Source organism: Panthera leo, chromosome A1 (assembly GCF_018350215.1).
Source record: "Panthera leo isolate Ple1 chromosome A1, P.leo_Ple1_pat1.1, whole genome shotgun sequence".
In the NCBI taxonomy this organism is placed as follows: domain Eukaryota; kingdom Metazoa; phylum Chordata; class Mammalia; order Carnivora; family Felidae; genus Panthera; species Panthera leo.
In genome coordinates, this window is record NC_056679.1 from 14,134,675 (window position 1) to 14,155,392 (window position 20,718).

General features: G+C 34.0%; 1 protein-coding gene across 8 annotated transcripts in view; it reads left to right on the forward strand.

Moving 5' to 3' along the window:
• NBEA (neurobeachin) overlaps positions 1-20,718 on the forward strand; it is a 683,574-nt gene that overhangs the window by 420,789 nt on the left and 242,067 nt on the right. For all 8 annotated transcript variants that reach the window (XM_042952224.1, XM_042952367.1, XM_042952503.1 and 5 more), the window contains one exon: positions 13,221-13,345. In XM_042952224.1, coding sequence (XP_042808158.1) covers positions 13,221-13,345 — 125 coding nt within the window. The remainder of the gene's footprint in view (positions 1-13,220; positions 13,346-20,718) is intronic.

A 20,718-nucleotide genomic window follows, 5' to 3' on the forward strand; every position in this document is an offset into this window, starting at 1 on the left:
TATAATTATTAAAAATTTTGTGGAGAAAAACTATGATTTCCTGAACTCTATTTATGCTAAAATAATACCAAATTTCATTTAATGAACACCATTACATTCACAGTAACATTAATATCATAATACAGCCTAACTGGTGATCTTCTCTTGATTAATTACGGGCTGTTTACCTACTCCTTTCCAGCACTTACGCGGCTTATAAAACCACACTCATGAACAAAACATACATATGGTACTCTATGTTTCTATACTCAGTCCTAAGAGGTAAAAACAAAATTACAGGACTAAAATAAATAAACAAATGGAAATAATACATACGATATCACATTCACCCTCCTAGCTGACAAATTAGAGGTATCAGGCATGACATTATCAATGCTAAAAACTCACAAGTCCAAACAGAACTTCAGCGCAGCGTGACCCCTCTGTATAACTTTGGTGATGCTTGTACAGCATCACATGCACATGTTCACCTGGACACCTGCTCTCCAACTGCAGGGAGTCTAAATCAGCCCTCCTTCATGAAAGACGTGTTTGTAAACCCAACTCAGGGCATTAAATGAATATTTTTGTTTATGGTATAGGAGAGTGGTCCAGATTCATTATACTGGAATTTGAAACGGAAGGAGTGATAGAGGAACAATTTAAAGACTCTGCGGTCTTGTATATTGATGAATTTCAGTGGTAAAACAGCGAAGAACATGCTAAGTGAGAATAAAAGGAAACCTAACTTAGGACATGGAAAATATACTTATCTAACGAGGTGTATCACACAGTACAATTTTTCATCCTGCTTGCAAATTATTAATAACAGTCATTTCTGGAGTTCTTCTTAAAAACTTAGTGCAGTGGTCTCTTGTTTTTCTGGAGTTGCTCACAGGTTGTAGAAGAATATAGCAAAGTATAGTACTTACACTGAAATTTTATTTTTTTTTTTAGTTTCCATTTTTATAGAAGCATAGTTGGTATACGTGTTACGTTAGTTTTGGGTGTACAACATAGAGATGCAAAAGGCCTGTACACTATGCTGTGCTCACCACAAGTGTCACTACCATCTGTCGTAAAACACTACTACAATACCATTAACTATATTCCCCAGGCTGTACCTTTTATCCCCATAACTTATTAATTTCATAACTGGAAGCCTGTATTTCCCACTCCCCTTCACTCATTTTGCCCCCATCCCCCTCCCCTCTGACAACCACCAGTTTATTCTCTGTATTTATGGGTCTCTTTTTGCTTTTTTGTTTGCTTGCTTATTTGTTTTTTAGATTCCACGTATAAATAAAATCACATGGCATTTGTCTTTCTCTGTTTGACTTATTTCACTTAACATAATGCCGTTTCGGTCCATGTTGTCACAAATGGCAAGCTCTCCTTTTTCTAGCTGAGTAATATTCTGTTATACATATATAATATATAAAGAATACATTCTGTATGATATATATTATATCCTCTTTATCCATTCATCTACCACTGGACACTTGGGTTGCTTCCTTATCTTGGCTATTGTAAATGCTGCAATAAACAGAGGGGTGCACATATTTTTTGAAACACTGTTTTCATTTTCTTTGGGTGAATACCCAGTAGTGGAATTACTGGGTCATATGGTATTTCTAATTTTTAATGTTTTGAGGAAATTCCATACTGTTTTCCATAGTGGCTGCACCAGTTAACTTTCCCACTGACAGCGCATGAGGGTTCCTTTTCCTCATTCCTCACATTGTCACCAACACCTGCTATTTCCTTTCTTTTTGATTACGGTCATTCTGACAGGTGTAAGGCGATCTCGTTGTGGTCTTGACATGCACTTCCTGATGGTTAGCAATGTTGGGCATCTTTACATTTGTGTTGGCAATCTGTATGTCTTTTTTGGAAAAATGTTCAGTTCCTCTGCTTATTTTTTAATCAGGTTATTTGTTTTATTGGTGTTGTGTTGTAGAAGTTCTTTATATATTTTGGTCAATATACCCTTTCTTGGATGTATCATTTGCAAATATCTTCTTCCATTCAGTAGGTTGCCTATTCGTTTTGTTAGTGGTTTCCTTTGCTATGTAAAAACCTTTTATTTTGGTGTAATCCTAATTATTTTTGTTTTTCTTTCCCTTGCCAGAGGAGACATAATGAGAAAAAAAATGTTGCTAGGCAGCTGTCAGAGAACTTACTGCTTGAGTTTTCTATAGTTTTTATGGTTTGAGGTCTCACATTTAGACCTTTAATCCAGTTTGAGTTTATTGTTGTTTATGGTATAGGAGAGTGGTCCAGATTCATTATACTGGAATTTGAAATGGAAGGAGCGATAGAGGAACGATTTAAAGACTCTGTGGTCTTGTATATTGATGAATTTCAGTGGTAAAACAGCGAAGAACATGCTAAGTGAGAATAAAAGGAAAGGAGTATATTTATCCATTTATTATATATGTTTTGCTACCAGAATATATCTTCAGCACCAAGAATATTACTAACAAGGGATAAGTGCTCAGTAAATATCCTTTTGAATGAAAACATTGAAGAAGGAAAGAAAGAAAGAAAGAAAGAAAGAAAGAAAGAAAGAAAGAAAGAAAGAAAGAAAGAAAGAAATAGTAGTTCATAAAAAAAACAGAGTGATGACCTAAGTTGGTAACCTGTCACAGACGCCAGATATAATGGTGCTAGAATATAGGACTTTTGGAGGCATAACATTCCGCCAACAAAAGGACCTCTAATGATTCTTGACTTGCTGGTAAATAGTATCAGAAAAAATGGGGACACAAGGAGAGAATAATTTATATACTCTTTAGCAATATTTCTAAGCATTTGGATCAGAAACAGTTTTGAGAAAAATTCTGTTAAAATTGTGGACCTCTTTTCCCAAAATACACATGTACATATCCCTCAAAATTTTGCATGCCATTTCAGGAGCTTTGTGGATGCAGAAAAGTCATCCATGGCTTAGTGATGAGTAAATTACCACATATTTCTTTATAAAAATGAGAACACTAGGGGCGCCTGGGTGGCTCAGTCGGTTGAGTGTCCGACTTCGGCTCAGGTCACGATCTCACAGTTCGTGGGTTCGAGCCCCACGTCAGGCTCTGTGCTGACAGCTCGGAGCCTGGAGTCTGCTTCAGATTCTGTATCTCCCTCTCTCTTTGCCCCTCCCCTGCTTGTGCTCTCTCTCTCTCTATCAATAAATAAACATTAAAAAAAAATTTTTAATGGGAACACCAGATATAAGTCATGTAGGAAAGCAGATTTCAAAATTTTCAAGAAAAAAAGTGCAAGTCCCATGAAGAGAAATTCAGCAATAAAAACCTTTCAGTATTTGTAAGAAGTTTTAAAAACATAACTATGAAAATACAGTAGCAAAAATGCCAGCAAAAAAAGAAACCATTGTGAGTGAAAAACACATACCAAAAAAACAAAAAGGAAGAAGAAAAAGAAGAGGAACACAAGTGCAGAGGAACAACACAAAACTATGAGATAAACGTGAGACAGACCAAAACCCAGAGCGGAGGTGTAGTTGACAAAACTAACGTTAAGTCCTCCATCAGTTTCCATAGTGACGGAACCGGCTTCTTCCCCTGCTTTGACCTAACAATCCACTGTTGGTACAAAATACTGCTTTATCTTTCCTACAGAGAACAGTTTGCCCATTTGCTCAGCCTCTTCTGAGCATCTAGTTCCCCCTGTGCCTGGTCTTTGTCCTCTTCTCTACCCTCTGCCTCACCTCCACCTTCCGGGAACATGGTTTCGTCCAGATTATATAAGGCCAGGGCCATATGTGTGCTTTTTCTAGCCTCTTGCTGTATGAGTCTTGGACCAGTGTAATTTGCACATTTTCGGGGACCTAGGGTTCAGGGTTTTCAGACTCATCAGACGGGAACATCTATAAAATAAACCGGTGTATTTCTTGCTAGTGTTAACCATCTCTCAGTAAGTAATTACATTTTATGGAAAAAATAAATAAAATGAGGAAAAAGTTCCCTTTTCTACTAGGGTTGGAGAAGGGAAGGGAAAAAAGCACAGAGTGGTGAATAAGGTAGAAAACTCCTTCCTCCACTACAGTGGATTTGGAACAAGAAGTGGAAGATACTACTGGCACCCTTTCAAGTTCAAAGGCACAGTCTAGGTAAATGATACCCACTGGACTGGCCTGTTGTTGGAGACCAACAGTAACTTTAGAAGATGATCCAAGGAAAGCACAACTCTCCAATTCCTATTGTTATTTCATCTATACTCAGTGCCAGCACTATCTTTAAACTAAAAAGAGTAAAATAAGTAGGGTCTAAAAGGAACAGACAGTTGTTTAGAAGAGTTTATGTCTGTTCAAATATTGAAAATCCCAAATATGATTCAAGACTGACTCTCAGTACTGTAAAATAATTTCTATATAGATAATGGGAAAAATACCATAAGAACAAATCAGAAAACAAATATTCAAATTTTCCCAGTTTCCCCTGTCAAAAAAAATAAGAAGATGGATTTTAGATTTTTGAAACTACAGTTAAATATTTTTCATGGTTACTTATACCTAAATTTTTATATGAATCAAGAAGTGTATTATTGACTTGCTTAATTAACATAAGGATATTTTTTAGTCTAAAATGGTAAAGGAGAAACGTAATTTAAAATGGAACAAAACAGAAAATGCATTTGAAATGAACAGGAAATTAGATTTCAAGATTAACAATGGTGATTTTTTTTAAATAGATATGACAGAATACAGTCTTTCACAATTTAAACTCGTTTGTGATATTAGAAGGAAGAATGACTTTCCATTGAGATGTAGCTTTTACTCTGTCATTTATTCTTTGAACTTGGTTAACAGGTGTTAGGCGCTTATGTGTTTGTCCAGTAGAGAAGGAAATAACTGTCAGTCAAAACTGGACATTAGTTTCCTGTGTGTCCTTTCCCTCCACAGAGAAAAGTGGTGCATTCCTTATAATTTGCTCCCAGTACCATCCTGGACCTCGCTTGTTCTATATGCAGTATTCTCTACCACAGGTGCCCATAAAAATAGCGGGTTGCTGGAGTATTGGTACGTGCTATACTTCCCCAATTGAAATAGATATTAACTCTAGGAATAAGGATCCAAGATTCTTCTTTATGTAGAGCTGTTTAGGGAACACAGATAGTGAAGGAAAAGTTTGTTTTTCATCATGAAGAGTAAATATAAAGGAGGTATAGGGTATTGAATTAATTTGTATAACTACATTATATTAGGAGATATATTTATGAGTATTAGGAAATTTTACATACATAATGAAGTCTCGGTATAGTGCAGACATTTTTAAAATTGAACTTTATTTTGAGATAATTGTAGATTCACATTCAGGTTAAGAACTAAGACAGATCTCATGTCCTTTTTATCCAGTTTCTGCCAATGGTAACATCTTGCAGAACTACAGTATAATATTACAACCAGGATACTGATATGGTCAAGATACAGAACATTTCCATTTTCACCAGGGTCCCTCATGTTGCTCTTTTATGGCAACACCCTCCCTCCTCCTGACTCTCCACACTGGTCTGTTCTCCAGTTCTATAATTTTGTCATTTCAAGAATGTTATGTAAATGGAATGATACTGTATGTAACCTTTGTAGATAGTTTTTTTCAATCAGCATAATTCCGTGAGGATTCATCCAGGTTGTTTTATGTATCAATAGTTTGTCTTACTTTACTGCTGAGTAGTATTCCATGGTATGGATGTGACACAGTTGTTGAACCATTTTTACCTATTGAAGGACAACTGGGTTGTTTTCATTTTGGGGGTATTACAAATAAAGCTTTTATAAACATTTGTGTACATGTTTTCCTGTGAACATAAGTCTTCATTTCTGTAGGATAAATGCCCACGAATACAATGCTGGATCAAATGATAATTGCATGTTTAATTTTTAAGAAAACTGTTTTCTCTAGTGACTGTTCTGTTTTACATTCTTGCCAGCAAATGAATGAGTGGTCCAGTTTCTCCATATTTTTACCAGCAGTTTCTGTCGTCACTTTGTTTTATTCTAGCAATTCTTATAGGTATATAATAATATCTCACGTGGTTTTAATTGGTCTGTCCCTAATGGATAGTGATATTGAATATCTTTTCATGTGTGTATTTGCCATCTGGTTGTCCTCTTCAGTGAAATGTCTCTTCATGCCTTTTGACCATGATCTAATTGTATAGTTTGCTTTATTTTACTGTTAGGTTTTGGTAATTTTTCATATATTCTAGATTTTACTTCTTTATCAGATATGTGGTTGGCAAGTATCTTCACCCACTCTTTTCATCCTTTTGACAGGTTATTTTGTAGAGCAAATGTTTTTTTTTAATTTCTGTATAATCCAGTTTATCAATTTTTCCTTCCCAGGCTTATGCTTCTGGTGTCAAATCTACAAACTCCTTACCTAGCCAATTACAAAGATTCTCTCCTTTTTTCCCTAATTTATTTTATAGTTTTACAATTATTTATGTTTCTGAGCCATTTTGAGTCAAATTTCTTAAAGACATGAGATTTAGGTCAGGGGTTTTTGTCTCTTGTTTTTTTGCGGTTTATTTTTGGGAGGGAGGTTTGTTTTTTTGTGTTTGTTTTTTGTTTTTTTTTTTTCTTTTTGCCTCTGTATGTTCAATTGCTCCAGCAATTCAGTGGAAAGATATCTTTCCTCCATTGAATTAATTTTCTACCTTTGTCAAAATCAGCTGGGCATCTTTGCGTAGGTTTATTTATTGGTTCTCTATTCTGTTTGTCTAATCTATAGGTCTATTCCTTGCCAGTATCACATAGTCTTTAACTATTTAATGTCTTGAAGTCAAGTAGACTGGTTCCTCCCCCTTTAACCTTCTGTTATATAAGTTTTAGAACAATCTTTTTTAAATCTACTAAAACTCTTGCTGGAATTCTTAAAGGAATTATATTAAGCCTGTGTATCAATTTGGGGAGAATTGATACATTTACTCTATTGAGTTTTCCAATCCATGAACATGGTATGGCTTTCCATTTTATTTAGGTATTATATTTCTTTCATCGTTACTGTGTAGTTTTCATTACACAAGTCCTGTACATGTTTTGTTACATTTGTAACTCTCTTTTTTTGTTAATTTAAATTGTGTTTTTATTTCAGTGTTCATGTGTTCATTGCTAGCATATAGAGATTACAATTGATATTTTTATGTTAATCTGTGACTTTGTTAAACCCAGGCATTACTTTCAGGGGGTTTTGATAGATGTTGTTTGATTTTCTACATAGAAAATAATGTTTTCTGCAAACAAAGACAGTTTATTTCTCTCTTTCCTATTCTGTATTCTTTTTTGCCTTTTTTGTTTGATTGCATTGGCTACAAATTCTAGTACTTTGTTGAATAAGAGGAGTGGGAGCAGATATTTTGTATTTTTCCCAGTTTTAGGGGGAAATCATTCATTCCTTCTTCTTTTAGTATAATTTAGCTATAGGATTTTTGTAGATGCTTTTATCAAGCTGAAGAAGTTGTCCTTTATTCCTGTTTTTCTGAAAATTTCTTTCATCATGGATGAATGTTGAATTTTATCAAATTCTTTTCTATATTGACTGATCATGTGATTTTTCTTCAGCCATTAATTTGGTGGATTATATTAATTAATTTTCAAACATTGAGCCAAACCAGCATTCCTGGAATAAACTTCAATTGTCATCATGTATAATTTTTATTATATATTGTGTAATTCTATTTGCTTGTATTTTATTTAGGATTTTTTGTCTGTATACATAAGCGATGTTGGTCTGTAGTATTCTTCTTTGTACTGTCTTTAGTTTTTATTTTGGTATTATACTAGCTATAATATTAGTTGAGAAAAGTTTCCTTCCCTATTTTCTAGGTGAAATCATGTATAACCAGGATCAGTTTTCTTTAAATGTTTGATAGAATTTTCCAGTAAAACCATGTAGGCCTGGAGATTCTTTTGGGAGAGTTTTTAAGTAATGTCTTAAATCTCCTTAATAGTTAATAATCTATTCATATTATCTATTTCATATTGAGTGAGTTATGGTAGTTTGTACTGTTTAAGAAATTTGCCCATTTTGTTAAAGCTGTCAAATTTATGTGTGTAGACTATTTTACAGCATTTACTGATTATGCTCTTGATGGCCTCAGGGTCTGTAACAATATATGCTGTTTCATTGCAGGTATTGGTAATCTTTCTCTTCTTTCTTTTTTCTTTGTCAGTTTTACTGGTATTAAGACTCAGCTGTTTGTTGTATTGATTTTCTTTGTTGTTTTTCTGTTTTGAATTTCATTGATTCTTACTTTCATCTTTACTATTTCCTTCTGCTTGCTTTGCTCTTATTTTTCTATTCTTAATGTTGGAATTTAGGGTATTGATTTGAGATATTTCATCTTTTCTAATGTATGTATTTGCACTATAAATTTTCCTATCATTACTGTTTTAGTGGGGTCCCACAAAGTTTGATAGTTTTATTGTAATTTTTATTCAATTCATTGTATTTTTTGTTTTCCCTTGAGAATTTTTTTTTTTGACCCATAGGTTATTTAGAAGTGTGTTGTTTTAGTTTCCAAGTGTCTGAGGATTTTTTTTTTCTGTTGCCTTTCTGTTACTGATTTCTGTCTTTATTCCTTTTTTGTAGGAGAGTACACTATAGGATTTCAGTTTTCTAAATTTGTTGGATGTGTGCTGTGGCCCAGCATATGGTCTGTCTTGAACAATGTGTATTCCTCTGTTGTTGTTGCATGTTCTAAAAATGTTGGCTGATGGTGGTACTGTGTTCTTCTGTATCTTTGCTGATCTTCTAACTAGGTGTTCTATCAATTGCTGAAAAGAAGGGTGTATATACACACAATATAGCTCTGTATTTGTCATCTCCTTTCAGTTTATCAGTTTTTGCTTGACATATTTTCCTCCTCTATTGTTTGGTGCATACACATTTGGGATTGGTATCTAATTGGTAGATTGGCCTTTGTGTCATTAGATAAGGTCCTTCTTTATCTCTAGTAATTTTATTTTTTCTGGAGTATATGTTATATTAATATAGCCACTCCTGCTTTCCTTTGATTAGTGTTTGAATGATAGATCTTTTTTATTCTTTATTTTCCACTTGCCTGTATTATTATATTTGAAGTTGATTTCTTGCAGACAGCATTCTTTTTAAAGCACTATTATTTATTGTTTGTTTATTCTCCTTGTTTTCCATTGCTGTGTTTTGTTTTTCATGTCTTCTTGTGGGTTACTTGAACATTTCTTGGAATTCCATATTGATTTATCCATCATGTTTTTGAGTATATCTCTTTGTATAGATTTTTTAGTGGTTGTTTTAAGTATGACATTATGTATATGTATTTTATCAGAGTCTGCTGTGTTTTACCAGTCCAAATGAAGTACAGAATCTTTATTTCCTTTACATCCCTTTGCCCTCCCCCACTTATAATCTCTTTGTCTTAAATATTACCTCTACACATACTTAGAACCACATTGGACAGTGTTAAAATTTTTACTTCTATGATAAATCATAACTTAAAACACATATTTACTCATGTTTTGCTTATTATGTTCCTTCTTCCTTCCTGGTGTTCCAATGTTCCTTTTATTGCTTCCCTTGTGTTTATAAGACTGGTTATAGCCACTTTTTAGACTGGCTTTGATGGCAACAAATACTTTGTTTTCCTTCATCTGAAAAATCTTAATTTTTCATTCCTGGGTAGTATTTTCACTGGTTATAGGAATCTGAGTTGACAGTTCTTTTTTTTTTTTTCAGTACATAAAATATATTTGGCCATTTCTTCTGGCCACCGTAGCTTTTGATATAAAATATGCTGTCATTCTAATTGTTTTATACCTGTAGGTGAGATGTCATTTTTCTCTGGCTGCTTTGTAGGTTTTGCTTTGTCCTTTGTTTCAGAAGTTTAATCATGATTTGCCTTGGCATAAGTTTCTTCAGATGTATGGAGTTCAGTCAGCTTCTTAAATCTGTACATCATGCTTTTTTTTGCCAAATTTGAGAAATATTCAGCCATTATTTTTTCAGGGACTATTTCAGCCCTGCTCTCTTTCCTCTCTCCTTTCCAGAATTCCCATGACCCAAATATTTTGGATGTTATAATTCATAGATCCCTGAGGCTTTGTTCCTTTTTTTTTTTCAGTCCATTTTCTCTGTTATTCAGATTGGGTAATATCTATTATTCTATCTGCCATTTAACTAAATCTTTCTTCTGTCCTTTCCATTCTGCTGTTAAGCCCATTCACTGAGCTTTTTATTTTGGTCATTTATTTGTCAGTTCTAAAATTTCTTTGGTACTTTTTATATCTTCTAATTTTTTGCTGAGTGAGACTTTTTGTTTCTTTCCTGAGGCTTTCTATTTTTTTTTATTTGTTTCAAGCATGTTCATGATTGCTCGGTGAAGCATTTTTTAAAAATCATACGTGGTTTAAAATCCTTGTCAGAAAATTCTAACATCCCTGTCATCTCAGTATTAGCATCTATTGGTGACATTTTACATTCTGTTTGAAATCTTCCAAATTCTTGATGTGACATGTAACTTTAGATTGAAAGACGATATTTTCTTATTATTCTTTGAGATATATTGTATCCTATTTAAACCTTTCGTTTTAGTTGACCCTCTCTGACATTCCTCCATTAGGAGAAATAGGGAAGCACTGCATCTTTCCTGCCAGGTGGAGGTAGAACTCCAGATTCCCCACCTGGATTCTACTGACGTCTAGAGAGTGAGGGAGGAGGCAGTGCCTCATTACTACTTGGTAGGGGCGGGAGTTCTAGCTAGTGAGGCTAGTGTGGGTGGCCTTATTGGTGTTGATCAGAGGCGAAAGTCCTGACTCTCTACTAGGCGTTCTCTGATACCACCCGAGTGAGGAGGGAGAAGAACATCTCATTACTGTTTGGCAGGGGGGGAAATCCAGGCCCTCCACATGGTTTCCGCTGACTTCTTGAGGGTGGTGTTCAGAGATGCAAGTCCTGGTTCCCTGTTGTCCTTCTCTGATACACCCCTGACTGAGGATGTTAGAGACTCAATCTCTTGATTGAGATTACATCTTGATTAGTAGACTTCCCACTTACTTTCTGGTGTGGTTAGAGTGGCGCTACTGTTTTTCTGTGGTGTTGAGCTAGAGTGCAATAGTTGTCTAAAAGTTTTCTCTTTTGCTGGGTTGCACCTTTCTTGGTTCTTTGGCTGGAGAAACCAGGCTTTTGTTGGGGACTTTTTTTTTTTTTTGGTCTGTACCCATGGGTCTAATCTAGGTTGCTAGCCTCTTTGCCTTGAGGTCTAGGATATGTGAGGCAAAAAGACAACCCTGGCAACTCTACTAAATTTATTCTTTGGCCCTGGGGTCATTAGTCAGTCTGCCTTCTGCTTTCCAACTTTCACAGTCGTGTTATATTTGTTTTACATATAGTGTCCAAATTTTTTCAGTCATACCTACTAGGAGGAATAGAGAAAAATATGTCTATAGTTGGTAATTTGAGATAATATTAGATCTGTCTCTCCTGGGGAATTCAAAATTTGATTTTAACATGCTCTATTTTTTAATTTTTATTTATTTATTTTGGGAGAGACAGAAAGAGCTTGTGGGGGTAAGAGACAGAGAGAGAGGGAGAGAATCCCAAGAAGGCTCCATGCTGTCAGCACAGAGTCCAATACGATGTGGGGCTGCATCTCAGGAACCATGAGATCATGACCCAAGCCAAAATCACGAGTGGGACCCTTAACTGACTAAGCCAACCACACCCCAATTTTGACACACTCTTAAGGAAAATCTGTATAGCAAGTTTTTAGCAGGGTCTTCCTTAAACTACTACGATTAGTCTGTATTTGTAAGGATAGATACTGTCCTATTTTAAATTCACAGAGGTACTTGTAACCATTATTCTTTGGCAATCTTATTTTGAAAGAAAAATAAAGTTTTAATAATTATGATGTGTAGAAAAACAAGTGTATTCAAATATACTTCAAATGCTTATAATTTTAATATTCTCTTTATATATCCCTTACCTTGTTATATTCTTTAACAATTAAGTTGTGGAAAACAAAATTGGATAGCCACAAAATCCAAAATGTTTTTCAAAAGTGTATTACTATTCTCAATGACTACATGTCTATAGGTTTTCAAGGTGAAGAATTGGCATAATAAATTCATTGACTATTCAAAAACATAGTATGTCCTAGATATTGTACTGGAGATATAATGATGAGCAAAACATATACAGCTCCTGCTTTAATAAAATGTAGTATTCTTTTACAATAAAATAGCAAAATAAAAGTGAAATCAAATCTTCTATGAAAGCATTTTATGTGTTTTTATGAATAGTGCTGTTCAAGAACATTAGAATATTATCTCTTGAGTATATTACTCCAAATACTAGAGAGAGAGAAAAACAGACTTCTCAGACAGTGGCTTTTATCACCAATGGTTATTGAAATTGAATTGAAAACAAAAATTATATTGTGAAACATTCCATTGATATACAATGAACAGATTTCAGTAGTTTCTGAAATATCTCATGGATTTTTAATATTAGTTCAGAGCATAACATGGTTTAGACAATGTTACCCAGTGAAGGCCGTAATTGTTAATGGTTTATATTAGCTGAAAGCAGTAAAATCATCCAAGGACTCTGTTAGTGTTAGAATAATAATTTACCAAGACAATTACCACATACTGGAATTTTTTGCAGCTCTAATTCGGTATTATTAATAATGGATAAAATTGCACTTTTCTCAGGTTGCTGTGGGCAGCAGGGAATTATTTCAATGAATATTTCAGCACATTATTTTAATCATTGTTCCACCAAATCCAAGCAGGCAATATTTTATGGTTCTTAATTCAGTCTACTAAGAAACCATGGTCATTAAATTGCAAACTATTTGTAGTGAGGTCTATCCTGTGATTTACAAGCCTTGTTAAAGACAGTGTAAAAGAAGGAAAACTGTGCCATTAATACTTGTAATTTGATGCTGCATTTGTTACTGAACTCCCCATGATTAATGTTTTCAGTAGAAAGAAGAACATTGTAGAGAAAACAGAGCTGACTATTACAATGCTTAAAATATGAGAATGTTACTCTTTTAAGTTTTGGTCATTTGGACAGGAAATATGTATGTAAACACAATCGTAAAACATAAATATCTCAAAAATCATCTTAATTTTCCATTGAGACCAAAGAAATAAAGCCTTAATGTTATGTAAAAAAATATATTTCCAGTTATGCATTGTTATTAATAGTGCCTACTGTTTATTTCCTCATTCCTAGCCAATTGCATGATTTCTGGCGTTTGGATTACTGGGAAGATGATCTTCGTCGAAGGAGACGATTTGTTCGTAATGCGTTTGGCTCCACTCATGCTGAAGCACTGCTCAAAGCTGCAGTAGAATATGGTCAGTACCAATACCTCTTACACAAAACTTCCCTGGATACGATGGGACTCTTTGTGGTTGAAAATTCATTTTTTTTTTTCACTAGCATTTAAAATTCAGCATGTCGGGGTGCCTGGGTGGCTCAGTCAGTTGAGTGGCCGACTCTTGTTTAAGGCTCAGGTCATGATCTCAAGGCTCATGGGTTTGAGCCCCACATCGGGCTCTGCACTGATGGTGCGGAGCCTGCTTGGGATTCTCTCTCTCCCTCTCTCTCTGCCCCTCCCCTGGTCATTCTCTCTCTCTCAAAATAAATAAACTTAAAAATAAATAAATAAGTAAGTAAATAAATAAATAAATAAATAAAATTCAGCATGTCGTAAGTCAAAAATACTATGTTCTGCTTTATCCTTCAGTGTCATGTAGGTGACACTTACTCAACCCAATATTTCACCCACTTGATATATTTTAGACCCTTAAACTTCTTTTTAATAGATTAAAAGACTCTAGGGGCATCTGGGTGGTTCAGTCGGTTGAGCACCTGACTTCAGCTCAGCTCATGATCTCACAGTTTGAGTTCGAGCCCCATGTCAGGCTAGCTGCTGCCAGCGCAGAGCCTGCTTCAGATCCTCTGCTCCTCTTCTCTACCCCTACCCCGCTGGCACCCTCGCTTTCAAAAATGAATAAACATTAAAAAAAAAAAAGACTCTATACGAAGAATTATTACTCAACATCAATCTTGAAACAAGAGTTTCAGGCTTGTTTCATCAAGCCTGAAACAAGAGTAAAATCAGTTTCTTTATCAGTTTCAAAGTCTTTCAAAATTTTGGTGACCAAGATACAAGGTGGCAAAACACACGATTGTAACTGTGTACTCAGACTTATATATTTTTATGTACAATTTGTGTATGTGTACATACACTCATTTATGCTATATAAATATACATATATGCATGATATATATATACACATATGTATAGTGTTTGTATATATATACATGCACAAATTTGTGTATTTAACAGAAACAAATGTCTTATTAATAATCTCATCATATGACATTCTCAATTTTCTTACTATTTTATTCTCTTCAGTCTAAAACAAAACAAAAAAATAAATACTGCTACAACATGTAAATTTAAATTACCAGTCCTCCAATGGGTTGCAAATAAAGTTTAAAAAAAACCATCTCACATTAAATATATCATCAACTATTACACTACAGTAGAACTGTACCTTAATTTTTCCTTTAAAAAATCTATATTAAATAGAAAATATCAAAATATTTTTATAATTTCATAAAAATACTACTATTTTAGTTTGCTACTAAGAAATATAAATAGGACTATTTTGTACCATTTTTAAGTGCTCCAACAAATTGAAGTGTAATTGATCAACTCAGAATTGAATAAACTATATACACTCAGAAAATACCATTAATGAACCCCTATCTATATATTTTTGTTATTAACCACTTTTGTTCTTACAATTACTTGTGTTTTTATTATGATAATTTTCATTTACTTGAGTATAATAAGTGAGCCATCTGTTTTAAAATTTACCATAGTTTATAACATTTAATACCATTCATGTTCTTGATGGATTAGACAGAGAAAATACTTAATCCTGATAAAAATAAAATGTGCAAAGCTTTTTTTTTTTTTTTTTTTTTTTTTCAGAATAAAGGTTATTTTTTTTTTTAATTTTTTTTTCCTGTGATGTTTTCCATTTATTTATTTTTTTTTCTTTTTTAATATATGAAATTTACTGTCAAATTGGTTTCCATACAACACCCAGTGCTCATCCCAAAAGGTGCCCTCCTCAATACCCATCACCCACCCTGCCCTCCCTCCCACCCTGCCCTCCCTCCCACCCCCCATCAACCCTCAATTTGTTCTCAGTTTTTAACAGTCTCTTATGCTTTGGCTCTCTCCCACTCTAACCTCTTTTTTTTTTTTTTTTTTTTTTTTTTTTTTTTTTCCTTCCCCTCCCCCATGGGTTTCTGTTATGTTTCTCAGGATCCACATAAGAGTGAAACCATATGGTATCTGTCTTTCTCTGTATGGCTTATTTCACTTAGCATCACACTCTCCAGTTCCATCCATGTTGCTACAAAAGGCCATATTTCATTTTTTCTCATTGCCACGTAGTATTCCATTGTGTATATAAACCACAATTTCTTTATCCATTCATCAGTTGATGGACATTTAGGCTCTTTCCATAATTTGGCTATTGTTGAGAGTTGTGCAAAGCTTTTAAAACTTGTTGTACAGGTAGTCCAGGAATTGATATAACTTAGTAAGACTCAAACATATTAAATAAATAGATGAGGATTTCATATTAAACTATTATGCCTAAGATAAAAGTTTCAACATAACTTTATACAATAAAAGTAACTATAGGAAAGAACATGCTAGAAAAAAATTATAGTTGACTGGTACTATAGGGGATTTCTTTAATGAACAAGAGAGATCACCTAAGGATTTTAGTGCCTAAGGATTTAAACTTAACTTGTTGTGTTATCTTTATGCTTAAAATAAGATATTGTCTTGGGCACCTGGGTGGCTCAGTCAGTTAAGCGCTGACTTCGCAAGGTCATGATCTCGCAGTCCGTGGGTTCGAGCCCCTGGTTGGGCTCTATGCTGACAGCTTGGAGCCTGGAGCCTGCTTTGGAGTCTGGGTCTCCCTCTCTCTCTGCCCCTCCCCCACTTGTGCTGTGTCTCACTCTCTCAAAAATAAGCAAACATTAAATTTTTTTAAATGACATATTGTCTTTACACTCTAATAGAAGAGATTTTTAGAAATACCTAAAATGTCATGCTTTATAATTTGAACTTGAAATTATTAAAACTTCACTTCATACACTTTAGACTTTTTCACCAACCCATCCTATTTGAATTCATCCCATTTGAAAATAGAAACACATAGAGACAGTTTGTAACAGAGTCAGGCTAAATTGATATTCGTAGTGATACTGAGTTGACAAAGGTTTATTTATATAAGATCCACATTATACTGTATTCAGCATTCTATAGGTTGCTTTTAAAGAGTCTGTTAGTTTAAAAAACAAAAACAAAAAACAAAACAAAAAAAAGGAGCCTGTTAGAAAAAAATGACATTCTCTGTAAAAGCAGATACTTTGTATGTTTAATTTGTAAAATATCTGTATTATTAAACCATTGTTAAAGCCTATCAGCAACAAATTTTAAAATCTTTTACTTTAAAATCTTTTAAGACATCTGATAGTCAGCTTTTGCTGCCATAGTAACTACTGTTACTGAACCTAAACTGAAAATAGCAGTTTAATTTTGAAATAGATGAAAGATGTAGGTAATACTAAACATCTTCCGAGTGTAGTGTAAGAGTATTTTATTTTATTTTTTGTCTACACATAAATAAACCCTTTTGTTATTAAGTTTTTTGATTCCAATATAGTTAACATACAGTGTTCCTTTTAGTTTCAGGTGTACAATATAGTAATTCAACGATTCCGTACATCAGCCGGTGCCCATCCCAAGTGCACTCCTTACTCCCCATCACCTATTTCACCCATCCCCCCCACCCAGCTCCTCTCTGGTAACCATCAGGTTGTCCTCTATGATTAAGAGTCTGTTTCTTGGTCTGTCACTCTCTCCTTTTTTGCTTTGTTTTGTTCTTAAATTCTACATATGAGTGAAATCATACAGTATTTGCTTTTCACTGACTGACTTATTTTGCTTAGCGTTATACTCTGTAGCTCCATCCGTGTTGGTGCAAATGGCAAGATTTAATTTTTTATGGCTGAATAATATTCCATTATGTATATATACCACTTCTTTATCCATTCATCTATCAATGGACACTTGGGCTGCTTCCACAATTTGGCTATTGTAAATAATGTTGCTATAAACACCGGGGTACATGTATCCCTCTGAATTCATGTTTTTGTACCTTAGGGGTAAATATCCAGTAGTGCAATTGCTGAATCACAGGGTAGTTCTATTTTTAACTTTTTGAGGAACCTCCATACTGTTTTCCAGAGTGGCTGCCCCAGTCTACATTTCCACCGACAGTGCACAAGGGTTCCTTTTTCTCTACATCCTCAGCAACACCTGTTTTTCTTATATTTTAATTTGAGCCATTAGTGTAAGAGTATTTTAAAGTATGGAGCAACTTATGAATTTGAAATTTGGAATGAGCGGTATTCAGAACTAATTATCTCTCTTGAGTTGAGTTCATTGATAGAAGGCAAGAGGGGTATGTTTTTTTATACATAACTAGAACAAAGACCACGTGTATGCCATAAAATATTCAGGAAAGCTATATGGTACCCATGCCAGAGTTATTGTCACATCATTCTCAAGATTAAGATCGTGTAATGGAAAACAAAAGAGAACTGAAACAATTCTACCTCCCAAACCAGCTCTAGAGCATACGTCTTCAACCTTCAGCACAGTTTCTATCGGTGGGCCTCTGCAATTGTGTAGAGAGTAGGGAGTAAAATATGGAGGATGGAAAGAGATGAGTAGGAAAGTGCCCCCTGGTGTGAGCTGCACACAGAAATAGAAGGAAGTATTAAAAACTGCCAAGAGAAAAAGGTAGCATTGTATCTTCTTCCAAACTCTCAACGTGCCTCCTAACCTATATGTAAAGTTATTTCTTCAGAAGAAATAGAGAGTAAATGTAAGTTATTATTACAAAGCACTTCATCCAATAAAAATAAATGTTGAAAACCTTAATTAAAAATATTTTAAATAAAGCTTTTTATTCACATATTGCTAGAACATTCATATAACAGTAAAAAATTCAGCCCATCATCTGGCCACTCTGCCTGCCATTAAACATTTAAATGTGTTTTAAGTACCTTCAAGTCTAGCAGCATATAGACTTAACATCTAAATTATTAAATATTTTGGTTTGTGTAGACCTAGAAAAGGTACATTTATTGTACATTTTTGTAAAAGGCTTCACATTTTGAGAGGGCTTCTAGGACAAATTGAAATTCAATTTGTTAATTGAATCGATGTTAAATAATTAGAGTATTTCAATTTCCCTGTACATTGTGTCTTGAAAATTAAGCATTAAATGCACAGAAACTCTGCTATAATCTTTGGTCCAAAAAAATTCTATTCATCTACGTTGTGGCAGCAAAATTCTTTTAAGAGCAGAAGAATATCTTGTGAATGGAACTTTCAGTATGGATATAAGTGTTTGAATCAGTGATCAATGTTTCCAGACTATTAAACAAGTTGTATATAAATAGAGAATACTTACATGGCCATCAAAGCAGTCCCTGGGATTTGAACACTGGTAAGGTCTATCTGTTCGTTCCTATAGTACAGTAAGTTTCAAGAAGGTGAGCCTATACTAATGTAACAGAACTGAAACTGAATTAGCAGACTTAATATTTTATTTAAAATGTTTTGAATCACTTGACTTTTCCCTAAATTCAGTCACTTAGATTAAACTGGAGTTAAACTTTCATGTGATGGGTGGGAACACTTAGCCATAATTTGAACATTCTTTTCAGATAATCTGTGTGGAGCCATAAATCAAATATATTAACAAATCAAATATATTTCTTTTATATGAGCAAATAATCAAAACTGGGTACATTTTCAAGAAGATAGAAAGGACAATAATTTTGTTTCCTACTGACTTTGAAAAGCTTTCCTTTCCATTTCATTATTAAAACTTTTGGTTGACCTTTTTCTGTTGGAAAACATTCTTAATACTGATGGAGTTTTTCATGCTTCTTAGTAATACTAATGAGTTGAATAATTTATGAGGTTGTCATGCGCAAAAGATTTGGTGTGATTTGATATACTTTCAGCCTTGGTGTTGGAATGTGATTAATAAAACCTAGAGGCATGTAATTTTTTCCTGATGTTTAATGTTCTAATTTTGTATGTATCAAATATGTTATTTAGGTATTTTCTAATAGTAAAATTTCTTAAAAGTGCAAATTTAATTGATTAGTAGGCATTTTACAGACCATAAGGAAGAATATAAGGAAAATATTTTAAACTCAAAATTCATCTTCTGACCTGCAGGATTTTCTTCTTCAGGGCAAATTAGCTAATGGGGAAATGATTGAAAAGGAAGGGTTTTGTGTATTGTTTATGTGTTTAAATAAAACCTAGACTAGTCCACTCTTGGTGCATTTCTGGTGCTTAAAGATTATGCTGTCACAGAAGAGTACAAAATCTTAATAAGTTTGGTTGTCTTTGTTGACTGTCAATTATCATTTAAGACCCTGTTTCCCTTCCATAAAATTATAGTGGAACAATGTTTCATCAAAGCCTAGGATCGCAAGCTCCCCATGTCTGTGATCAAAGACATCATCTTAAATAGGTCTGATCAGGCATCGCAAAAGAGGGCAGGCTGCTTCAGCTGGAAGAAAAAAAACATAGAGCAAAGATGACAAAGTTAATCAGTCATTTCTTTGGCAATAAATAATAAGATATGCTGAGAACTGCAAATGAGAACATCCTTAGGTTCCTCAGAGAGGTGTCTGCTTAACACCTGATTTATCTAAGCTTGTGAAGCCATCAAGATGTGACCTTGATGAATAAAAAGCAGCTCTGTAATGAATCTGGAATTAAATTAGTTTTGATGGTATATGCATGGCTACTGTAATGTGCTACTTGCAGAAATACGAAAAGCACTTGAGACTAAAAAATACTCATGCAACTATAAAAATTGAGAAAGAAGCTAATTGACTTCTTTTTAAGAGTTTACAGTTAGTATCATATTTGAGAAATACGAGTTGATTTTTTTACGTAATAATCTATCGTTTGTATTATGTAGAAGCACTCGCAAACATCTTATTACTGTTCATCGATAACTCCATTTTAATTGGTGTGTTATTAATCGAATCTCCATATCTTGAATAAATGAGGTGATCTGATTATGGTTAATTCACTGAAAGTTAATGATGAAAACTCTTTTAAAAGAAGAAGAAAGAGACATACAAGGAATCATCTTTCAGCTCTTTTTTATGCCAGTGTCACATTTTAATATCAGAGCATTGTCTTCACTTCTCATTTTTATATTCTCTTAAAATAATTGAAACAGGTTACATAAATGCTGTTACAAAATATGCTTCTCAGATGCATTTTACAGACTTTATATAGCATTTTTGTACCAACAAATGTTCTAATTACAACTCCCCTATCTTTGTGTTGAAGATGCAGATTGTAGCTTTAAACAGATTCAGAAGAATCAAATAACTGTATTAATTTAGAAGCATTTATTGAATATCTTCTATATTCCCAGCATTTGCTACATGCTGGCTTCGAAGTTTGAGACGGTTTCTACCCTCTAAGAGCATATAGTTTAGTGCCTTATAACAGGGTGGAGGTGGGGGTGTGTTCCCAGCATCTACTGAATAGAGACTGCTGCTAGAATATCCTGTCATG